Genomic DNA, 18,762 nt, shown 5'->3' with positions numbered 1-18,762 from the left:
ATATGTCAGAAAGCTTTCATGTAAATATCAGCTTTTCTGGCCCAGTGGTTCTTGAGAAAAATTTCCCTATATATTTGTATGTAAGTTTGATCCCCTATTGTGGCCCCATCCTACCCCCAGGGTGCCATGATTTGAACAAACTTGAATCTGCTTTATGTGAAATATGTCAGAAAGCTTTCATGTAAATATCAGCTTTTCTGGCTCAGTGGTTCTTGAGAAGATTTTCTCCATATATTTGTATGTAAAAGTTTGATCCCCTATCGTGGCCCCATCCTACCCCTGGGGGGCCATGATTTGAACAAACTTGAATCTGCTTTCATGTAAATATCAGCTTTTCTGGCCCAGTGGTTCTTGAGAAGATTTTTCCTATGTAAAACTTTGATCCCCTATTCTGGCCTCATCCAACCCCAGGGGGCCATGATTTCAACAAACTTGAATCTGTACTATGTCAGGAAGCTTTTATGTAAATCTCAGCTTTTCTGGCCCAGTGGTTCTTGAGAAGAAGATTTTTAAAGATTTTCCCTATATATTTGTATGTAAAACTTAGATTCCCTATTGTGACCCCATCATAACCACGGGGCCATGATTTTAACAAACTTGAATCTGCATTATGCCAGGAAGCTTTCATGTAAATCTCAAGCTTTACTGACTCAGTGGTTCTTGAGATTTTCCCTGTATATTTGTATGTAAAACTTTGATCCCCTATTGTGGCCTCATCCAACACCAGGGGGCGCCATGATTTGAACAAACTTGAATCTGCACTATGTCAGGAAGCTTTCATGTAAATTTCAGCTTTTCTGGCCCAGTGGTTCTTGAGAAAAAGATTTTTAAATGACCCCACCCTATTTTTGTGATTATTTCCCCTTTGAAAGGGACATGACCCTTCATTTGAACAAAATTGAAAGCCCTTCATGCAAGGATGCTTTTGGCCAAGTTTGGTTGAAATTGGCCCAGTGGTTCTGGAGAAGAAGTCGAAAATGTAAAAAGTTTACAGACAGACGACGGACAACAGGCAATCAGAAAAGCTCACCTGATCTTTCAGCTCAGGTGAGCTAAAAAGGACCTCTGTATCACATTCACTAGTCATATGCTCTGCCTACAGAGCTTTCAAGGCCTACATTCACAATCCCACAGTCACTACTACCATAACTGCAGATATAAACTTGGAAATATCTCAATCTCTGAATGTGACATGCAAGTCTTGACATGAGGAAACCTTGCAGCAACATATGGTTGTCAACAGATAATCATAATTCATCATCATGTCACTTAGTATGTAATACATATGACCAATTTTGTTTTATCATTTATTAGCAACAAGAGTATACATAAACATATGGCACCATTGGCTTCCATTTCACAGAGTATCTTACATAAACTTAAATTAACAAAGGCATTTTAATGGGGAAAAAACTAATTGCGTATATATTGCTGTACCTACGACAATCTACTTTGTTGCAAAAACTCAAAAATAAATGTCAAAACACTTTTTAACGAAGAAACACACATACAAAAAAAAAGTTTCTTTTTAAAAAATAGAACACAATTACAAGGAAAAACCTAATAATGCTTGAAAAACAGTTTCTGGTCCAGTACTCCAAATAGATTTTGGCATAAATTAGGTAAACACTGATCAGTGATCATGCCACTCCACGTTCACACAAAATATAACATAACTAACAAACCTGGTCCCCGAGCATGTTTAGTAATAGCAAACTACTACCAGCCACTTATTTCTAAGTTTTCAAAGTACTCAAACTCTCTGTGAAACCCATTATAATAAAAAAAGACCCATATTCAAGTGGTATGAAGGTGTGATCATTTTTGTACACTTATTCATCCAGAAGTATAAAAGATTATAAATATGTATTGTAACCACAAATGTTATACAGAAAGTTTCATTTATTGCAACATTGAATGTGAAATAATCACAAAAGATAGAAAAAATTACTAGAAGAATATGGGTGGCCAGCCATGGCAAAAGAGTTCACAAAAAAAAAACAACCCATTCTATTAAACTAATGAACTTTTTCTCTCTCATGGATGAATTTTTGTTGTGAAAATAAAAAACAAGAAAGAAATCAATATTGATATATTTCATTTATATAGTATCCGACACGTCATAGGTCTAAATCTATTATATTGTCTAATATCAGCTTTTCTTTCTTCAGCATTTATCTATCTATATTACATACTCTGAAAATCTGTCTAGAATTGTTTAAAGTATTATTGCCATCTTAAGACATGGAAGATCACCCATAGGACAACAAGAAATGGGCAACAGCAGTTTAAGTAGGCATGGACCAGCAGACGACAAATCTCGAGTTTCAGCACATCTAAGGGCTTTAAAAACAAACACGTACAAGTTCATGGATGACAAGCAGACACAATGTTTCATATTCAATAACATGGACATTATTTTCCTTGCTTTAAAAACCACCATTCACAAATATTGTTATAAAACACACAATACACATTTTGCAAAAGAGAGTTTTTCTCTCTGTCCCATATATGCTTTAAACTAAACCCTACTCCATGCCTGAAACTCAATACAACGCACACAATAAATAATATTGAAGTACACTTTGCCATGACTTTGGATTTTTCAGGAGGTGGTATTACTGTCTTCTGGTTTGGGACTGTAGCCATTGAACAGAGGAATTATAAGATCATCCATGTTTGGCAGCACAAATGTTCTCTACAAGAATGACAAGGAAGTCCATGTAGCAAATTACTGCAAATATCTTGAAATATGCACTATTCTCTTCTTTAACCCGCTCCTTTTTACCTGAAATTATTCCCTTCTTTTATGGCTAATTTACCTGGAATTATTCCCTTTTTTTACGGCTAATTTACCTGGAATTATTCCCTTCTTTTACGGCTAATTTACCTGGAATTCTGTGGACAATTTTTTCTCTATCCAGTCTGTGATATGGGTTACCGTGACTTGTCTGGCACCAACTTTAGGTTTTGCTACTAGGGTTAATTTGGGATTTCCTTTAAATCCATACCTAAATTTAAAAGAACATCATAAAGACATTGCTCTTGTTTTCATCAAAATACCACAGAATATGTAATAAAGCGGCTCTTTTTCAAACATTGCGATTTCTTTAAAACATACGTATGAGCCATATTTTCATGAATGATTTTATTCATGTCCATTAACTTTTTCAAAAGCAAGTTGATAAAGAACCAAAGTTTGTTTATCATGTACCATAGCCTGTCTGTCGGTGGGAAAGGGATGTTGAGTGACAGCTCTCCAGACAGGAAGTGGACCTCCACTGTGAGGACGACTGGGGTGTTGGATACTTCCTCCATGGCTTTCTTCACATACTTGAGGTCCATAGCAGATTGGACGTATTTTGACTTGGTGAACTTACTCAAATACCGCATGAACTTCTGCCCCGACTTCCCACTATTGTAAAACAAAGCAGGTGTCATTTAAGCAATATTCTATTCAACATAAAATGCATACAATGAAAGAAACAGGATAGTATGCTGAGCTTTTAAAGGGGCATGGACACAATATGAGCTGAAAATTTTCAAATTTTATTTTTCTGTTTTTAATGTATAGAATGCTTAACTAAGGTACAGTGTATATGTAATGGTCTACAAAAATTTGAATGTCTGTTGTGGAGGTATATGGGAGATACAGAGCTCACAATTCTTTGTTATGTAAACTCGTGCCATGTTTTTGTTTACATAGGTTAAATATACAAGTAAAAGTGCATTTAAAGCTGATTTTTCAATTTATCTGAACACAGTTAAATAGTTTCTAGTGTTTAGCAGATCTCATTTTGTTTTAAATATGCTATTTTCTATCAAGTATTCTGTATGTAAACAAAACATGGCACAAGCCTTGTTTACATAATAAATAATTGTGAGTGTTGTATCTCACTTGTAACTCAAAAACTGATATTCAAATTTTGGTCGACCATTAGAAATACTTTTAGTTAAGCATTGTAAACAATATAACTGGAAAAATAAGATTTGAAAAATTTCAGCTCAAATCGTGTCCATGCCCCTTTAAGCCCTCTTCCCAAGTACAGTGTTCAAGAAACAATTCCTATTACCCCGAGTAATTCCAGAGTTTGAAACTAGCTATAAAATTAGCTGGACATGCAGGGCTGACTGTTTGTAAAAATTGTCAGCTCTGCCAAAAGATCAACTAGCCTTGAGAAGATAACTGTAATTTTTCATATTAACGGTACTTTTATTAATACATATCTTCTATTTAAGGATGACAGACTTAATGTTTCTACTATATAGATTTATTAAAATTTTGATATTCGATAAACTATGCATCAACGAATTAAGATCAATGAAGGGAAAAAAAATGTATGGTCAGCAACTTTGCACTTCCTCGGGGTGCTTCAAAAGTAGGTTATGAACAACTTGGTATTTTCAAAGTGAAAAAAGGGATCCGGGTTAGAATAGGTCCTCAGTATCCCCTTGTTTGTCGTAAGAGGCGAATAAATGGGGCGGTCCTTCGGATGAGAGAGCAAAAACCAAGGTCCCATGTCGCAGCAGGTGTGGCACGATAAAGATCCCTCCCTGCTCAATGGCCATTAGCGCCGAGCATAGGCCTAAATTTTGCAGCCCTTCACCGGCAGTGGTGATGTCTCCATATGAGTGAAATATTCTCGAGAGGGACGTAAAACAATATTCAATCAATCAATCAAAGTGAAAAATGGTAAAATCCCCCGATACAATATAAAATAAAAACATGTGATTACTTAGTGTACAGGAAAAGTATGAAACAACTTATCTATTTCAGATCTTCTTTGATGTAAAAAACAGAGGTCCTGTGTCACTGTATGTGTAGCACGATAAATATCCCCCCTCTCCTGCTCAAAGGCTGTAAGCACTGAGCATAGGCCTAAGGCCTAAATTTTGCAGCACTTCACTTGATGTCTCCATATGAGCAAACAATTCTTGTTAAACAATATTCAATCCATCAACCAATCTTTGATATCACATTTTCCTTGAAAATGGGTCAAAAATTGCCCTTGGACATGCTCCTCCAAAAAGATTTAATGTGCATGCTTTTCCCACTTTATTTTCACAATCTTTAACTTTTTATAATAAAAGAGTATAGATATCCTTTCATTTCGTTGTACATATGTACTACACTTTGATTCATGGCATATACATGTATAGCTTTATACATCTACGCAAAAGCACAAAATAGTCGTCCTTAAAGCGACTATGTGACTAGTACTAAGTTTCCATAACTTTAATCCTAATCATATTCATATATAATTTTCTTTTTAAAAAATGATAAGGTCTGTCCCTTAGCTTGTTACTTCATTACCGGTACGATAATAGATTTGATTCATCTGAATTTTATTTTGCGGAAATTGTCTGGTTGGGGGTCTTTACCAGGAAATTCATTAACCCGTAGCAAAATTTATGTGTCTCGGGCAGTTGGGCGCACGGTCATTTCAAACACCGGTAATTCTCTGAAATCTAGATTTACCCCCTTGCCGAGTGCATCGTGTGTATTAGGCTTCTTTGAGAGTTATGTATTGTGAATCTAAATGAAAAGAGAAATCACTTATGACCCAGGGATTATTTTCCTATTTCAGAATCAAGTTTGGTAGAACAGTTCATCCTAAGGTGTCTTTTCTCAACCCACGATGGCGAGTTTGTGCATAATGTTAGCTGATTTCAGGTGAAAATGTAAATTACTTAAGATCCAGAGAGTATTTTCCTCCATCAATATCCAGTTTGTTTGACCTTTCACCCCTTTCTAAGAGACCCTCCTCATCCAATGGAAAGTTTGAGCGAGAAGTATGGTGACTCAAAGTGTAAAAGTCAATCAAACCAAATCATCTATGGATGGATGGAAAACTGATTCCTGTATACCCCTTTGTTGTAAGGAGTTTTAAAAAAGAGACCTTATCCACCCCCTTCCATTAATTCATCACCAAGGAAATTTCAAAGTGTCATTTAATACAAGGGCGAGTCAATGAGTAACCAGCCTATCCCATTTCCGATTGACCGAGATGGAAACGATTTTCATGACTTGTTTCAATACATGTTTTATACCTGGGTACAAAATTGCACGCGTATCGAGTCATTCTTTAATATGATATTGAATGTCAAACATGGCTAATGATGCAAAGGCATGCTTTTCATCTAAAGTTGAATACAGTGCTATAATTCGGTACTTGTATTTAAAAGGTAAAACAGGCAAGGAAATACACAGCGAGTTAGCCAATGTTTATGGGTCTTCTGCACCATCTTATTCTCATGTTAAATTCTGGGTAGGGGAATTCAAATGCGGTAGGTCTTTAGAAGATGAAGCCAGGTCTGGACACCCACTGGATGCCACCGACGAAGAAAAGTGTAAGAAAGTTCAGGATCTGGTATACTCTGATAGGCAAATTCAGGTGGAAGAAATAGCAAGGCATTAGGCATTTCACATGGTAGCGTTTCAACAATCTTACATGATCGTTTAGGTATGCTTTAGGTCAAAAGATGATTTTCTTTTGCATCTGGTAGATGGGACTTGGGTTCATTATTATGAGCCAGAGAATAAAGCTCAAGAGTCATCAGTGGGTAGGGCCTGGGTCCCCGAGGCCAAAGAAGTTCAAGACGTCACCATCTGCTGGCAAGGTGATGGCCACAGTATTTTGGGATGCAAAAGGCTTTATTATGTTGGACGTTTTACCCAAGAGAAGTACAATAACTGGAGTGTACTATGCAAACTTGCTAGACCAGCTGAGAACTGCCATCCGTGAAAAACACCGAGGTAAACTCTCTAAAGGTGTTTTGCTGCAACAGGACAACGCGATAGTCCACACTTGCAAAGCTGCAATGGATGCTATAGAGCGAAACGGGCATGAATGAATATCACATCCTGCCTATTCGCCTGACCTAGCAACTTCTTCCTATTCCCAAACTTGAAAAACGATATCCATGGATGTCATTTCCGGTCTGACAAAGAAGTCATGACGGCAGTTGAGGATTGGGTCAATGGAAAGGACCCTGACTTTTTCAGTTCTGGGCTGATGGCACTTGAAAACTGTTGGTTTGAGTGCATCACACTAGAGGGCAATTACATCGAAAAAGAATAGTGGATCTCAACCAGAAATAAGTTAGGCTGGTTACTTACTGACTTGCCCTTGTATCATAGTTAGCAGAGACAGGATGAATTTACAGGTGTATATGTAGATTGTGTTTGTACAATCAATCCTTATCATTTTGGTAATTTGCACTTCAAGCTTCATTTGCTGCACTACATCACATCAACCTTGTCTGGTAAATATAATCTGGGTCACCAGGTTAATCAACTTGCACTTCTGTCACTTCAGTTAGGAAAGTTGGTGTTTCATGTGTACATAAAATAGGATGACGGTTTTACAACAATGACTGCATCCCAACAGGTATTCAATTGACAAGCCTCATGTTGCTTATCAAATTAAACAAGAAATACTTCAGAAAGATGTATGCCCCCAGTGGTGCAAAATTGAAAAGAGTTATAAACATGCACCATTTAATTGATAGTAGTGCCAAAACAATTCAAGATATCGAGTGGACAATATCTTCCTATGTCTAGAGTGGATTGACCCTTGACCATAAAATAAATTAAGATCATGACATCTACTCCTTAGAATGTACTAGCCAGTGTACCAATCAAATAAATGATTCTCTAAATATAGGAGACAATATATTACCATGTCCAGTTTGACCCTTGACTTTTGACCATGTGGACCAAAAATCATTAGGGTTCATCTACTCCTTACAATGTACCATGTGACCTCAAAATCAATAAGGGTCATTTACTCCTTAAGATGTACCAGTGTGTCAAGTTTGATGTCTGTCAAGCAAAGGGTTCTCAAGATATTTAACATGATATTGAGCAAACAAGACTTGGTCTACAGACCGAGTGTCAGGTGCAAAACAATGTGCCCCCGTTTTTCAAATTGGGGCATATAAAAGTTAAGAAACTTGAGTTTGAGGGAAGAAAGAGTGAGAGAGAGAGAGAGAGAGAGAGAGAGAGAGAGAGAGAGAGAGAGAGAGAGAGAGAGAGATTACTAACTACAATGTAGCACTGGTTATGGAGCCTATATTTCTTCACCTTATATGCCCCATTCTTCAATCTAATTAAAACCAGATCTTCTCTTACTGTTATACTTTTCCAGTGTATCAGATCTGATTTTGATTATATTGCCCCCATTCCTTAACACACTCAAATCTAATACATGTTTATGTCCAGATGATCACCTTTCTTCCTCCCCGACACTTTCTTCCTCCTCATCTGTTGAAGATTCTGCACTGTCTTCTGCCTCCTCATCAATAATGGCTAATCTGAAATGGAGAAAATCTAGTGATATGGCTAAATATGTTATGAGATTATTCAAATGTTGAGCTAGTATTTAGTTTTTCTATAGACATAAAAATTTCAGTATATTATGCATATTTACCATTAAGAATTTCTGAATAATTTGTTTGCCTCACCAAAATAATTTTGTTCATCAAAGGTTTTGTTTCTTTTAGAAAACAACATAGATCAAATAACATTGTCAGCAAATGGGTAATATCAGCTTTGCATCAACAGACACAAGTTTCTATCAAATTAATAATCAAATAAACAGTAATGTCAAATAATGACAGTAATTTTTTGTTGAATACTAATTTTCACTGTGGTTATGCCAGAGCATGAATGAAATACAATATCTGCTCAAAAATGATGAAAATTGAGTAGCTTTCCATGAAATCATGTATCAATTAAAATTATTTTTTTTATATGTGCCTCTAATGGCATTTATGATAGAAACATAAAAATATGGTGATCTCTAAGAGAAAAAAAGTATAAAAGCAATTCTGAACAAAAACAAAAAAACAAAACTGGAAGAAAAGTCCTTTGTATGACATCACTAGAATCTGTTTCTTACTTTCTCACTCAGAGTTGTACCAGCAATATTTCTCTGACAGTGTATGAACGGTCTAATATTTACTTTTTTGGAGCAAAGTTTATTTTCTTTTGATGAAGATTGCATGCACACTTCAAATGCCAGTAATGCTAAGTAAGATATGATATCATAAATGTTGGTTTTTCTCTGTCATACTTACTTTTTTGGTTTGATTTTTTCAAATTTTTCTTTGCCTGTCACGGGGTCTTTAAGCTTCATTAAGTTGACTTTTGTCTCAATTGTCATCCGAAAACCACCGCCATAATTCACTGCTAAGTCTATCCAGAACCCGTTCTCATCAAAGAATGGTCTAGACGTCTTGCGGATAACTGGCATTTCATTACCAAGCACAATTTCAGTAATATTTAACCCTTCAATGAAATATGGTATCTGAAATAAAACCAACAAAACTAAAATTCAATTACAGATGTATTAATAAAACACATACATAGAAAATGCAGTGGTGTTTTAAAAGGACTCTTGATACAAACAAAGAAATGGATGCATGGATCGATATATATTTTTAGGTTTCGTTTGGTTGTACTAAGTACAAATATAAAATTCATAAAAAATAATGCACTTGTAAATTTTCTGTGATGTTCAAAAGTGTAAATACATCACCCCTCCCTATATAATTTGTACCAATTTTCCATACTATTTGCAACTTAATTGAATAATCATGTGATTAAATTACATTCCAGTATATTGTATTCATTTTACTTATAAAAACATAAATCTAGTTTTCATAAATTTTGTTCAAAAATTCTTTTTAGCAAGTGTCATTAAAGCTATATAGATATAGTAAACAGTTATAAATAAATTGTACTCACATGTATAGTATAGTAAACAGTTATAAACAAGAGGTACTGTGAGAATACCCCCCCCCCCTACCTCAATCTCCCAAAGGGTGTTGGTAATAGGTATAAACTACCTCTTTTCTGAGTGTAAAAAACAAATGGCATGACAAACCGAACCATATTGCTACTTCGATGTCCAGTGCGTGTGACCTTTGACCTCAAAATCAATAGGGAACATCTTCATCCCATGGGTAGTCCATATGTATGATATGGTGACTGTAGGTGGAAAGGATAACGCTTTAGAGCCCGGAAACCATATTGCTACTTCGATGTCCAGTGCGCTTGACCTTTGACCTTTTGACCCCAAAATCGATAGGGAACATCTTCATCCCATGGGTAGTCCATATGTATGATATGGTGACTGTAGGTGGAAAGAATAATGCTTTAGAGCCCAGAAACCATATTGCTACTTCGATGTCCAGTGCACTTAACCTTTGACCTTTTGACCCCAAAATCGATAGGGAACATCTTCATCCCATGGGTAGTCCATATATATGATATGGTGACGGTAGGTGGAAAGGATAATGCTTTAGAGCCCGGAAACCATTGCGTCTACAGACGGATGGACGGACAGACAGACGGACAACCCGATTCCAGTATATCCCCCCCCCCACAACTTGTTGCGGGGGGTATAATAAATTGTACCCACATGTATAGTATAGTAAACAGTTATAAATAAATTGTACTCACATGTATAGTGTAGTAAACAGTTATAAATAAATTGTACCCACATGTATAGTATTGAGTTTCCTTTGAAGTTTCTCCATGACTTTTTCAGACCATGTAGGAAGTCTCAGGAAATCCCAGAAGCACCGGCTAATGAGAGCATTCAACCATAATAAACGCTCGTCACAATCTATGATCGGATGACTCCTTGAATTCACCGAGGCAAATCTGTCATACAGTTCTCCTGGCATCAGTCTACTCATGTATTTTACAAACATTTCCATCTCATGTTCTGAGCTTAAAATGGCCTCCTTCTCACTTGTTGGAGATGAGTTGGTGGAGGATATGGAATCTGTGGACCCTTGACGTTTGTGGGTCATACTGTCTACCGAACTTTGACGCTTTTGTGATGAGATATCACCTTGGGAACTGGTACTGCTTTGTTGAACTAGTTTCTTAGAGGTCTCATAAAATTTCCTAATTTGTCCAATGGGGTTCTTAAGTGGACTTCCTTCAGCTGCAGCAACTAGTCGCTTAAACCAGTCCTCCTTATCACGATTTGTTCTTGCAAATAAATACACCACATCTTCTTCACACTTCTCCTCTGTCACAAGTTCAAACCCAGCCTCTTGCTCAGGAGTATCTGAATCCGTTGACCTAGTTCTCTTTCCTGCAGTGGCAAATGCAATACGAATAGGATATTTCTTGCTCCAAAGTCTCTTGCTAACCAACTCAGTTGGTCGTAGAGAAATATTACTCCCTCTGATGTCAAAATGTCTCTGATGAATGAACTCCTTGACTGTAATTTTTTCCTCATCCCACATGGCTCTGCGAGGTACATTTGTTTTTGGTCGTCGTAGTCGAAGTGTGGTTCCTTCCAATAACACTTGTACAGGGTGTGTGTTGTTGATATGATGGTTATATGGATCATATTCTCCTATCTCATTCAACCACCCCTACAAAACAAGATAATCAATAGTTTATATAATTCTTCTATTTCAGTACAATTCAAACTCTGATGACATTTGGGTATCACTTTTAGCATGCATCTTTGTGAAAAATACAAACACATGTATTATCGTTTACGTAATGGATTTAATTTTTAACCTAAACATATTTTTTCAGGAGTATATGTGCATCACAATATAAAATATACTTTCGTATCAATTACCAGTAGTTTACTCTGATTGATTGAAACACATTTAATAAAAAATACTATATTAAATCAAATGTCCTCCAGCATGAAAGAATGTAGCAATGGTCAACATTACTTGATAACAGGTGATATTATAAAACAATGTTGATTGTGCAGAATTTATGCCTGTACTGTTCACCATCTAAATACTATGACGTTTCATTTAAAGTGTGCATTCGGTATGGTATAATAAATATTGCATGCAAGCGAAGGTAACATTGTTACCCATCAGTCAACAATGGTTTTCTTGGGTTGATAATTTTCAATGTTACCCTCCCTTGCATGCAATAATTAAATAATATTCAATATGTATGTCTGAGAGATATTGCATGTTGTACAAAAACCACTGCATCTAGTAAGGTTGTGGTTCATTTGAAAATAGACTGCTGAACAACAAACCTTTCAAGTATGGGTTGAAGCCCAGCATGGACTACTAAACGGATTTGTATTTTAGTGTCTTTGGTGGTGAAGCAAGTCTGAGCACTAATTTATGCTCACACCAAAACATCTGTTTATCTATTATGATACACACAACAAATGCAAAGTAATGATTATGCCAAATAGTGCATTGGGTCTGACCGAGCCAAATTTGAAACAAGCTAAAACAAGTATACATACTTGGCTGTATTTCTTATAATTTCGACAGTTACCTTTTATCCTGTAAAGATTACTTTTCTGCAAATTTTGAATATTTCAGTTTTGTACCAATGTTGAATGCCTGATCAATCAAATGTCTTTTAAAGGAGAAGTGATCACAAACTATTTTACACTCTCCAACTTTCAAATCAACTATAACTTTAAGGACAAAAATTGGATCCTCCTGTCCCTGCAATATGCAGATCTGCAAATGGCATTGAAGTAATGTACAAAATTTCAAGTTTATCGGATAAGCCATATTTAATATATTTAATATCCTCCACCCCTCTTAGATTCACTTTAACTTTAAGGAAATTGGACTCTCCTGTCCCGATAATATACACATCTACAAATGACAATGAAGCATTGTACAAAGTTTCAAATCTAATAAGCCATATAGGAAAAGTGTTCACAAGCTATTTTACATCCTCCACCCCTCTTAGATCCACTATAACTTTAAGGAAAACAAGAGATGTTTGTAAAACACATATGCCCCCCATGGTGCAAAATTGAAAAGGGTTATACACACACACATCATTTGATTGAGAGTAGTATTATCAATTCAAAATTTTGAGCAGACAATATCTTTCTATGTCAAGAGTGGATTGACCATGTGACCTAAAAATCAATAGGGGTCATCAACTCCTGAAGATGTACCAGTGTACCAAGTTTGATGTCTGTCAAGAAAAGGGTTCTCAAGATATTGAACGGACAGTATATTCCTATGTCCAATTTGACCCTTGACTTTTGACCATGTGACCTTAAAATAATTAGTAGTCATCTTCTCCTGAAGATGTACCAGTGTACCAAGTTTGATGTCTGTCAAGCAAAGGGTTCTCAAGATATTGAGCGGACAGTATATTCCTATGTACAGTTTAACCCTTGACCTTTGACCACACGACCTCAAAATCAATAGGTGTCATCTTCTCCTGAAGATGTACCAGTGTACCAAGTTTAATGTCTGTCAAGCAAAGGGTTCTCAAGATATGGAGCAGACAGTATATTACAATGTCCAGTTTGACCCTTGACCTTTGACCATGTGATCTGAAAATCAATAGGGGTCGTCTTCTCCTGAAGACGTACCAGTGTACCACGTTTGATGTCTGTCAAGCAAAGGGTTCTCAAGATATTGAACGGACAGTATATTCCTATGTCCAGTTTGACCCTTGACCTTTAAATATGTGACCTCAAAATAAATAGGGATAATTTTCTCCTGAAGATGTACAGTGGACCAAGTTTGATGTCTGCCAAGCGAAGGGTTCTCAAAATATTGAACGGACAGTATATTCCTGTCTGGTGTGACCCTTGACCTTTGACCATGTGACCTCAAAATCAATAGGGGTCATCTTCTCTTGAAGATGTACCAGTGTATGAAGTTTGATGTCTGTCAAGCAAAGGGTTCTCGAGATATTTAACGGATAGTATATTCCTATGTCCAGTTTGACCCTTGACCTTTGACCATGTGACCTCAAAATCAATGGGGGTCATCTTCTTCTGAAGATGTACTGGCGTACCAAGTTTGATGTCTGTCAAGCAAAGGGTTCTCTAGACATTGAATGGTCAGTATATTCCTATGCCCAGTTTGACCCTTGACCATATGACCTCAAAATCAATAGGGGTCATCTACTCCTTAGGATGTACCAGTGTGCCAAGTTTGATGTCTTTCAAGCAAAGGGTTCTCAAGATATTGAGCGGACATTATATTCCTATGTCCAGAGTAGATTGACCCTTGACCTTTGACCTTTTGACCTGAAAAACAATAGGGATCCTCTTCTACTCATAACTAACCCACATATGAAATATCATTATCATCAAGTGAACAGTTCTCAAGATATTGAGCGGACAACACATGGTCTACAGACCGACCGACAGGTGCAAAACAATGTTGTTTTTTTTCAAAGGGGGGCATAATAATTGGATCCTCCTGTCCAAACAATATGCACATCTACAAATGACAAGGAAGCATTGTACAGAGATTCTAATCTATTCGATAAGCCATATAGGAGAAGTGTTCACAAGCTATTATATATCCTCCACCCCTCTTAGATCCACTATAACTTTTAGGAAAATAATTGGATCCTCCTGTCCCAACAATATGCACATCTACAAACAGCAATGAAGCATTGTGCAAAGTTTCAAGTCTATCTGATGAGCCATATAGGAGAAGCGTTAACAAGATTTTGTGACAGACAGACGGACGGACGGAAAGTACAAACAATGTCTCTCCCTGAAAGAGGGGAGACATAATTATTCATTTTATATCACACGACTCAAACTACATATCAAAGATTTCTTTGATATGTTAATGAATGGGGGTTTTCTTTCAAATTAAAAGAAAATTATACGGAATTAAACTCATTTCTTTTGATATTTCAGCTGCTTTAGACTATGAATAAACATATTTCATTCCAAAGGGCACTGAGGTATTCAAGCCTCTTAGAGACTCAGATCAAGCAATTTTGACAAAGGGGTATCCTCTTTCTGGATTAGCTGAATAACTAGAACCATTATGTCTCAAAACATATCCAATACCTTATAGATTCCATCTGCAAATGTTGCTTCTTTCATATTAGGCAAAATAAATGGTGGTAATTGTTCTAATGGTACAATTTCTGGTTTTTCCTTGGGTGGGAGTGGCTGTGTCACCCAGATGTAAATCTTCCACCCAAAGGAGGAAATCATCACCCCAAACACTACACCTGATACAAAAGCAGGGAGGGGTAAAATCCAATATACGACCAAGCAGCAAATACCTGCAAAACCAACAGTTTCATAAGGTACAAAATGCATATGTGTATCATATACAAAATAAATAATGTGGCTAGTAAATGTTTAAAACAAGAAGAAAAAAATCTAGGAATTTTAGCCCTATTCTCTATCAATATGCAATGAGTAGCTAAAAACCTGACATCAGAAAGTCAAATTGCTTCACAATTGTATCTTATCAAAACTCCATGTGACCAAAATCTGACTGTTAACAGCACTTGGGTCTCATCAATGCCTTAAAACAATTTACCAGTAATTACATTGTGCCAATGAAATGTACTGATTCAGAAAGAAACAATCCAATTATCTTGGAAAATTTTATAAATCTGTCAGGACTGTGCCACAAAGCAAGATTAATTTCCTACAAATCATTGATATACATGCTGATTCGATTCCTTAAAGGAAAATCTCAGTCTGAACCATTTTGTAAATATTCCATCTGCTGAATTACAGTGGTAAATGAACAGTGATAGATAAATTCAATACCTATTATTAAATTATGCATTGGGACAAAGCTCATCTCATTTTTCCTTTTGTCACCAGAGCCTTTATTTAATGCTGATACTGTTGACGTATTGGCAGGTTGATAAAGAGAGTTAGCAATTTGATTTTCCTGAATATCGACATTTTCTATTGTCTCTGTGACTATTTCCTCGTTAGCTTTCAGATTTGACAGAGACACTGATCCTGTTGTGACATTTGGTTTGGTCCGACGAATTTTCTGTGGAAGAGTTCGATTACGATAACGGAGTTCAGGAAGAGACTGGGTTCCAGTAAAATCTTCAGCAGGTTCCAAGACAGTCACATCGTGATAATAGTCATCGATAACCTGAAAATCATCCACAGTTTCCTTAACTGTAGGACCAGATTCATATTGAGCATCAGAGAATTTTTCACTTCCATTTTCCTCTTTTTTCTTTACAAAAGACAGCAGATCTGAGTTGTCCATGCTTGTCTGTTTGATTGGTGCGGCTGTCGAACTCTCACTGTCTGGGTCAGGTGCAAGTTCCTTTGAAAAATCCTCTAATTTTGCAGATACTTTTTTACGTACCACAGTCGATATCTCTGACAAGTTTTGCTTCCATCTTGATATTTTATCATCTTCCTTTGCCTTCTGTCCAGCTTGTGGCTTTGGTGGCATGCGTCCCTCTGCGACCCGCCCCTGGGCTCGATTCTCTTCATGGACTCTGCGATTTTCTGACACTTTTTTGTCAAATTCTCCAGTCATGGAGGTCAATAAGTCTTCATCTTCCTCTCCCTCCTCTAATGATTTAAAACTGAGCTTCATGGAGTTACTTCTGGGAGGGGGTGGACGTCCAGGTGCAGAATCACGCTTGCTCATTCTTTTGTCATCTCACATGGAACTCTGCAATCAGAAACATTACAGCTCAGTTAAAATCACATTGGCTACAACTCTTACGCGGCTTGGCCTAGCTGTTTAATCAATACACTTTCCAACCTGTTGCATCTTTTTGATGGTGATAATAAATCTACTTCACAATGCACCATGTCATTTCTTCCTGCTCTCAACACTGTGTAAAGCATTAGTGCAATCAAAGAAACTCTTTCAGTGATGCAACTTTGTCTAGCCAATCCATAATGGATTTAAGACCTCTGAATGAAACAGGATGAGAAAACAGTCATATTGTTAAGATTCTATAAATTTTGGATTTGCAATCTAATCTATACTGTATTTTGTCCTCAGATCTCTATTTACAACGTACTGATGTGTACATATCACATGCTCTAACCTTTTTGTTTGTTTTTTGTTTTGATTGAACCACTAAAATACTAAGACAAAATAAAATTCTACAAATTCTGCACCTACATGCTCATGTAATGATTTCTACATACTAAAGTCAGCATAAATTTATAATTACAATATCATTTGACAAGTAATTTTGAACAAGTTGTACGTATCTCTCCTTTCTCCCATCCCATTCTCTATCTCTCTGTGTCATTTACCCTGTCCCCCCCCCCCCCCCCCAATGTGGTTATTTGACATGGTTATATGTAATACTATTTCATGCATCTGCATAAGAATTGTTATTTGTCGACTAAATGAAAAACCTTTTCCGTTGGACACTTCTGCTGAATGTATAGTTTTCAGAAACCCAACCGTATGTCACATATCAAATTTTGTCACCAAGTTTATAGTTATGTGAGTATCTATATATAATGTAGTACAAGCTTCTGGGTTTAGGGTTTTACATTTACTTCAACAAAAGTTCTGAAATTCATAATTAATGTCATTCTAAATGTGAATTCAAAAGTAAAAAACTTCCTCCAGAGAGTGACAACATAATTTTCATAATCCTTATATTTTTTTGTTGCTGAACAGTCAACAAAAGAAATATTTCCCCCTGCAGTATATAGTTCCTGGCTATCAGAGAATTTCCCACAAGTTTATTAAATCTACCGGTCTTCAAGGTTTTGAATTGAACACCAAACATTCCTTCAGACCAGTTACTGTAGAAGGTGACATTGCATAACATTGTTCAGAAAGGTAAAATTATCAAAATGACTGGCATGCAAGACACAGATTATGAAAATTCTACACATTCACAAAATCTTCATACTGAATTGATCTGTATGAATCCATATTGAGACATTTCATTGAGGCAACTGGATATATAATACCAAAATAACATGTTAAACATTTAAGAAAGACAAATTACCGGTAATTTGAATTGGAACAGCCATGGAGGCAGATATTGAAGGTTTGATTAGAAAAAAGGAACAGCAGGAATATCTTCTAAGTCATATTCAATTCTGTCGACTCCCTGACCAGCATACCTAGCAATTCTAGTTTTATTTTAAATACTAAATAATTGAGCCAATTGCAACTTACAGTTATTATGCAAGCCTGCCTCGGGGATGAATTATCACTACTGTTACCCTAAACTCTAGCCAATAACTGCTTAGCATCTATTTTACTTATCAGATACATTTAGATTTTTAGATTAATATGAAATACACATCTTCTTGATTAGAACAATTTGCTAACACTGAAAGAAGTAAACACATATCAAGCATTTACGTCTACACATAAAATATGTTAATATCCTACCTTAATTTGTTCACAAATCAAGACGTAAAAACTTCTACTAAATAAACAGATACAGCCACTTAACACAGTTTCATATCTACACACTGTATGATGTACCTTGATCAAACATTGATTTCCAAGGTAAACAAGGAAATAGATCTGACATAAATGAGATCAACAGTGACTATATGTAAGTCTCGACCCGAGTTCTCCGTGCAATAAGTGAATAAATCATTTACATGGATGTCCTGTTATAATTAATACAATAATAGACCTTTAACTGTGTGCATCTTAAATTGTGATAGTAAATGATCTCATTTTCCCATGTGACTGAAATGCCCCCTTTTATTTGTTCCTGTAAGTTTGTCTATATAGGGTAATAGTTCATATAGCGTAATAGTACTAAGATTAATAGTACATGTAGTGCAATATGAGGCACACAGATCTTTTTGGTCACCTGAGTTAAAAGTATCACTAGTGCCAAGGGCTATGCAATCTAGAAAAGATTTCCTGTTCTGCATATATGTATCTAAGCTAAATTCTAATATTTAGCAACAATCTAAAAGAAGATGGGCATGTTCTTAAAAATGCCCCAAAAGTGCCTATACTGATTGCAAAACTTTACATAATATGTAACATTAACACGGTATGACTAATTTGACCCATCCTAGA

At 36.2% G+C, this 18,762-nt stretch overlaps 1 protein-coding gene across 7 annotated transcripts in view; it reads right to left on the bottom strand.

Annotated features, from left to right (window-relative positions):
- Positions 1-1,293: 1,293 nt before the first annotated feature.
- LOC125667961 (testis-expressed protein 2-like) overlaps positions 1,294-18,762 on the bottom strand; it is a 29,033-nt gene continuing 11,564 nt past the window's right edge. For 2 of the 7 annotated variants that reach the window (XM_056163191.1, XM_056163193.1), the window contains exons 2-9: positions 15,528-16,407; positions 14,808-15,028; positions 10,510-11,400; positions 9,082-9,311; positions 8,233-8,316; positions 3,215-3,418; positions 2,891-3,011; positions 1,294-2,698 (exon numbers count right to left, since the gene is read on the bottom strand). In XM_056163191.1, the coding sequence (XP_056019166.1) occupies positions 2,606-2,698; positions 2,891-3,011; positions 3,215-3,418; positions 8,233-8,316; positions 9,082-9,311; positions 10,510-11,400; positions 14,808-15,028; positions 15,528-16,383 (2,700 nt within the window). In that variant the 5' untranslated portion in view covers positions 16,384-16,407 and the 3' untranslated portion in view covers positions 1,294-2,605. Of the gene's footprint in view, positions 2,699-2,890; positions 3,012-3,214; positions 3,419-8,232; positions 8,317-9,081; positions 9,312-10,509; positions 11,401-14,807; positions 15,029-15,527; positions 16,408-16,500; positions 16,524-17,892; positions 17,942-18,111; positions 18,438-18,762 lie in introns of those variants that run through there. The other 5 variants (XM_056163192.1, XM_048901672.2, XM_056163194.1 and 2 more) reach the window with 5 other exon arrangements.

The sequence above is a fragment of the Ostrea edulis genome, chromosome 4, assembly GCF_947568905.1.
Source record: "Ostrea edulis chromosome 4, xbOstEdul1.1, whole genome shotgun sequence".
Classification (NCBI taxonomy): Eukaryota; Metazoa; Mollusca; class Bivalvia; order Ostreida; family Ostreidae; genus Ostrea; species Ostrea edulis.
Note: the sequence above shows the minus strand (reverse complement) of the source record. Positions and strands in the feature narration are given on the sequence as shown.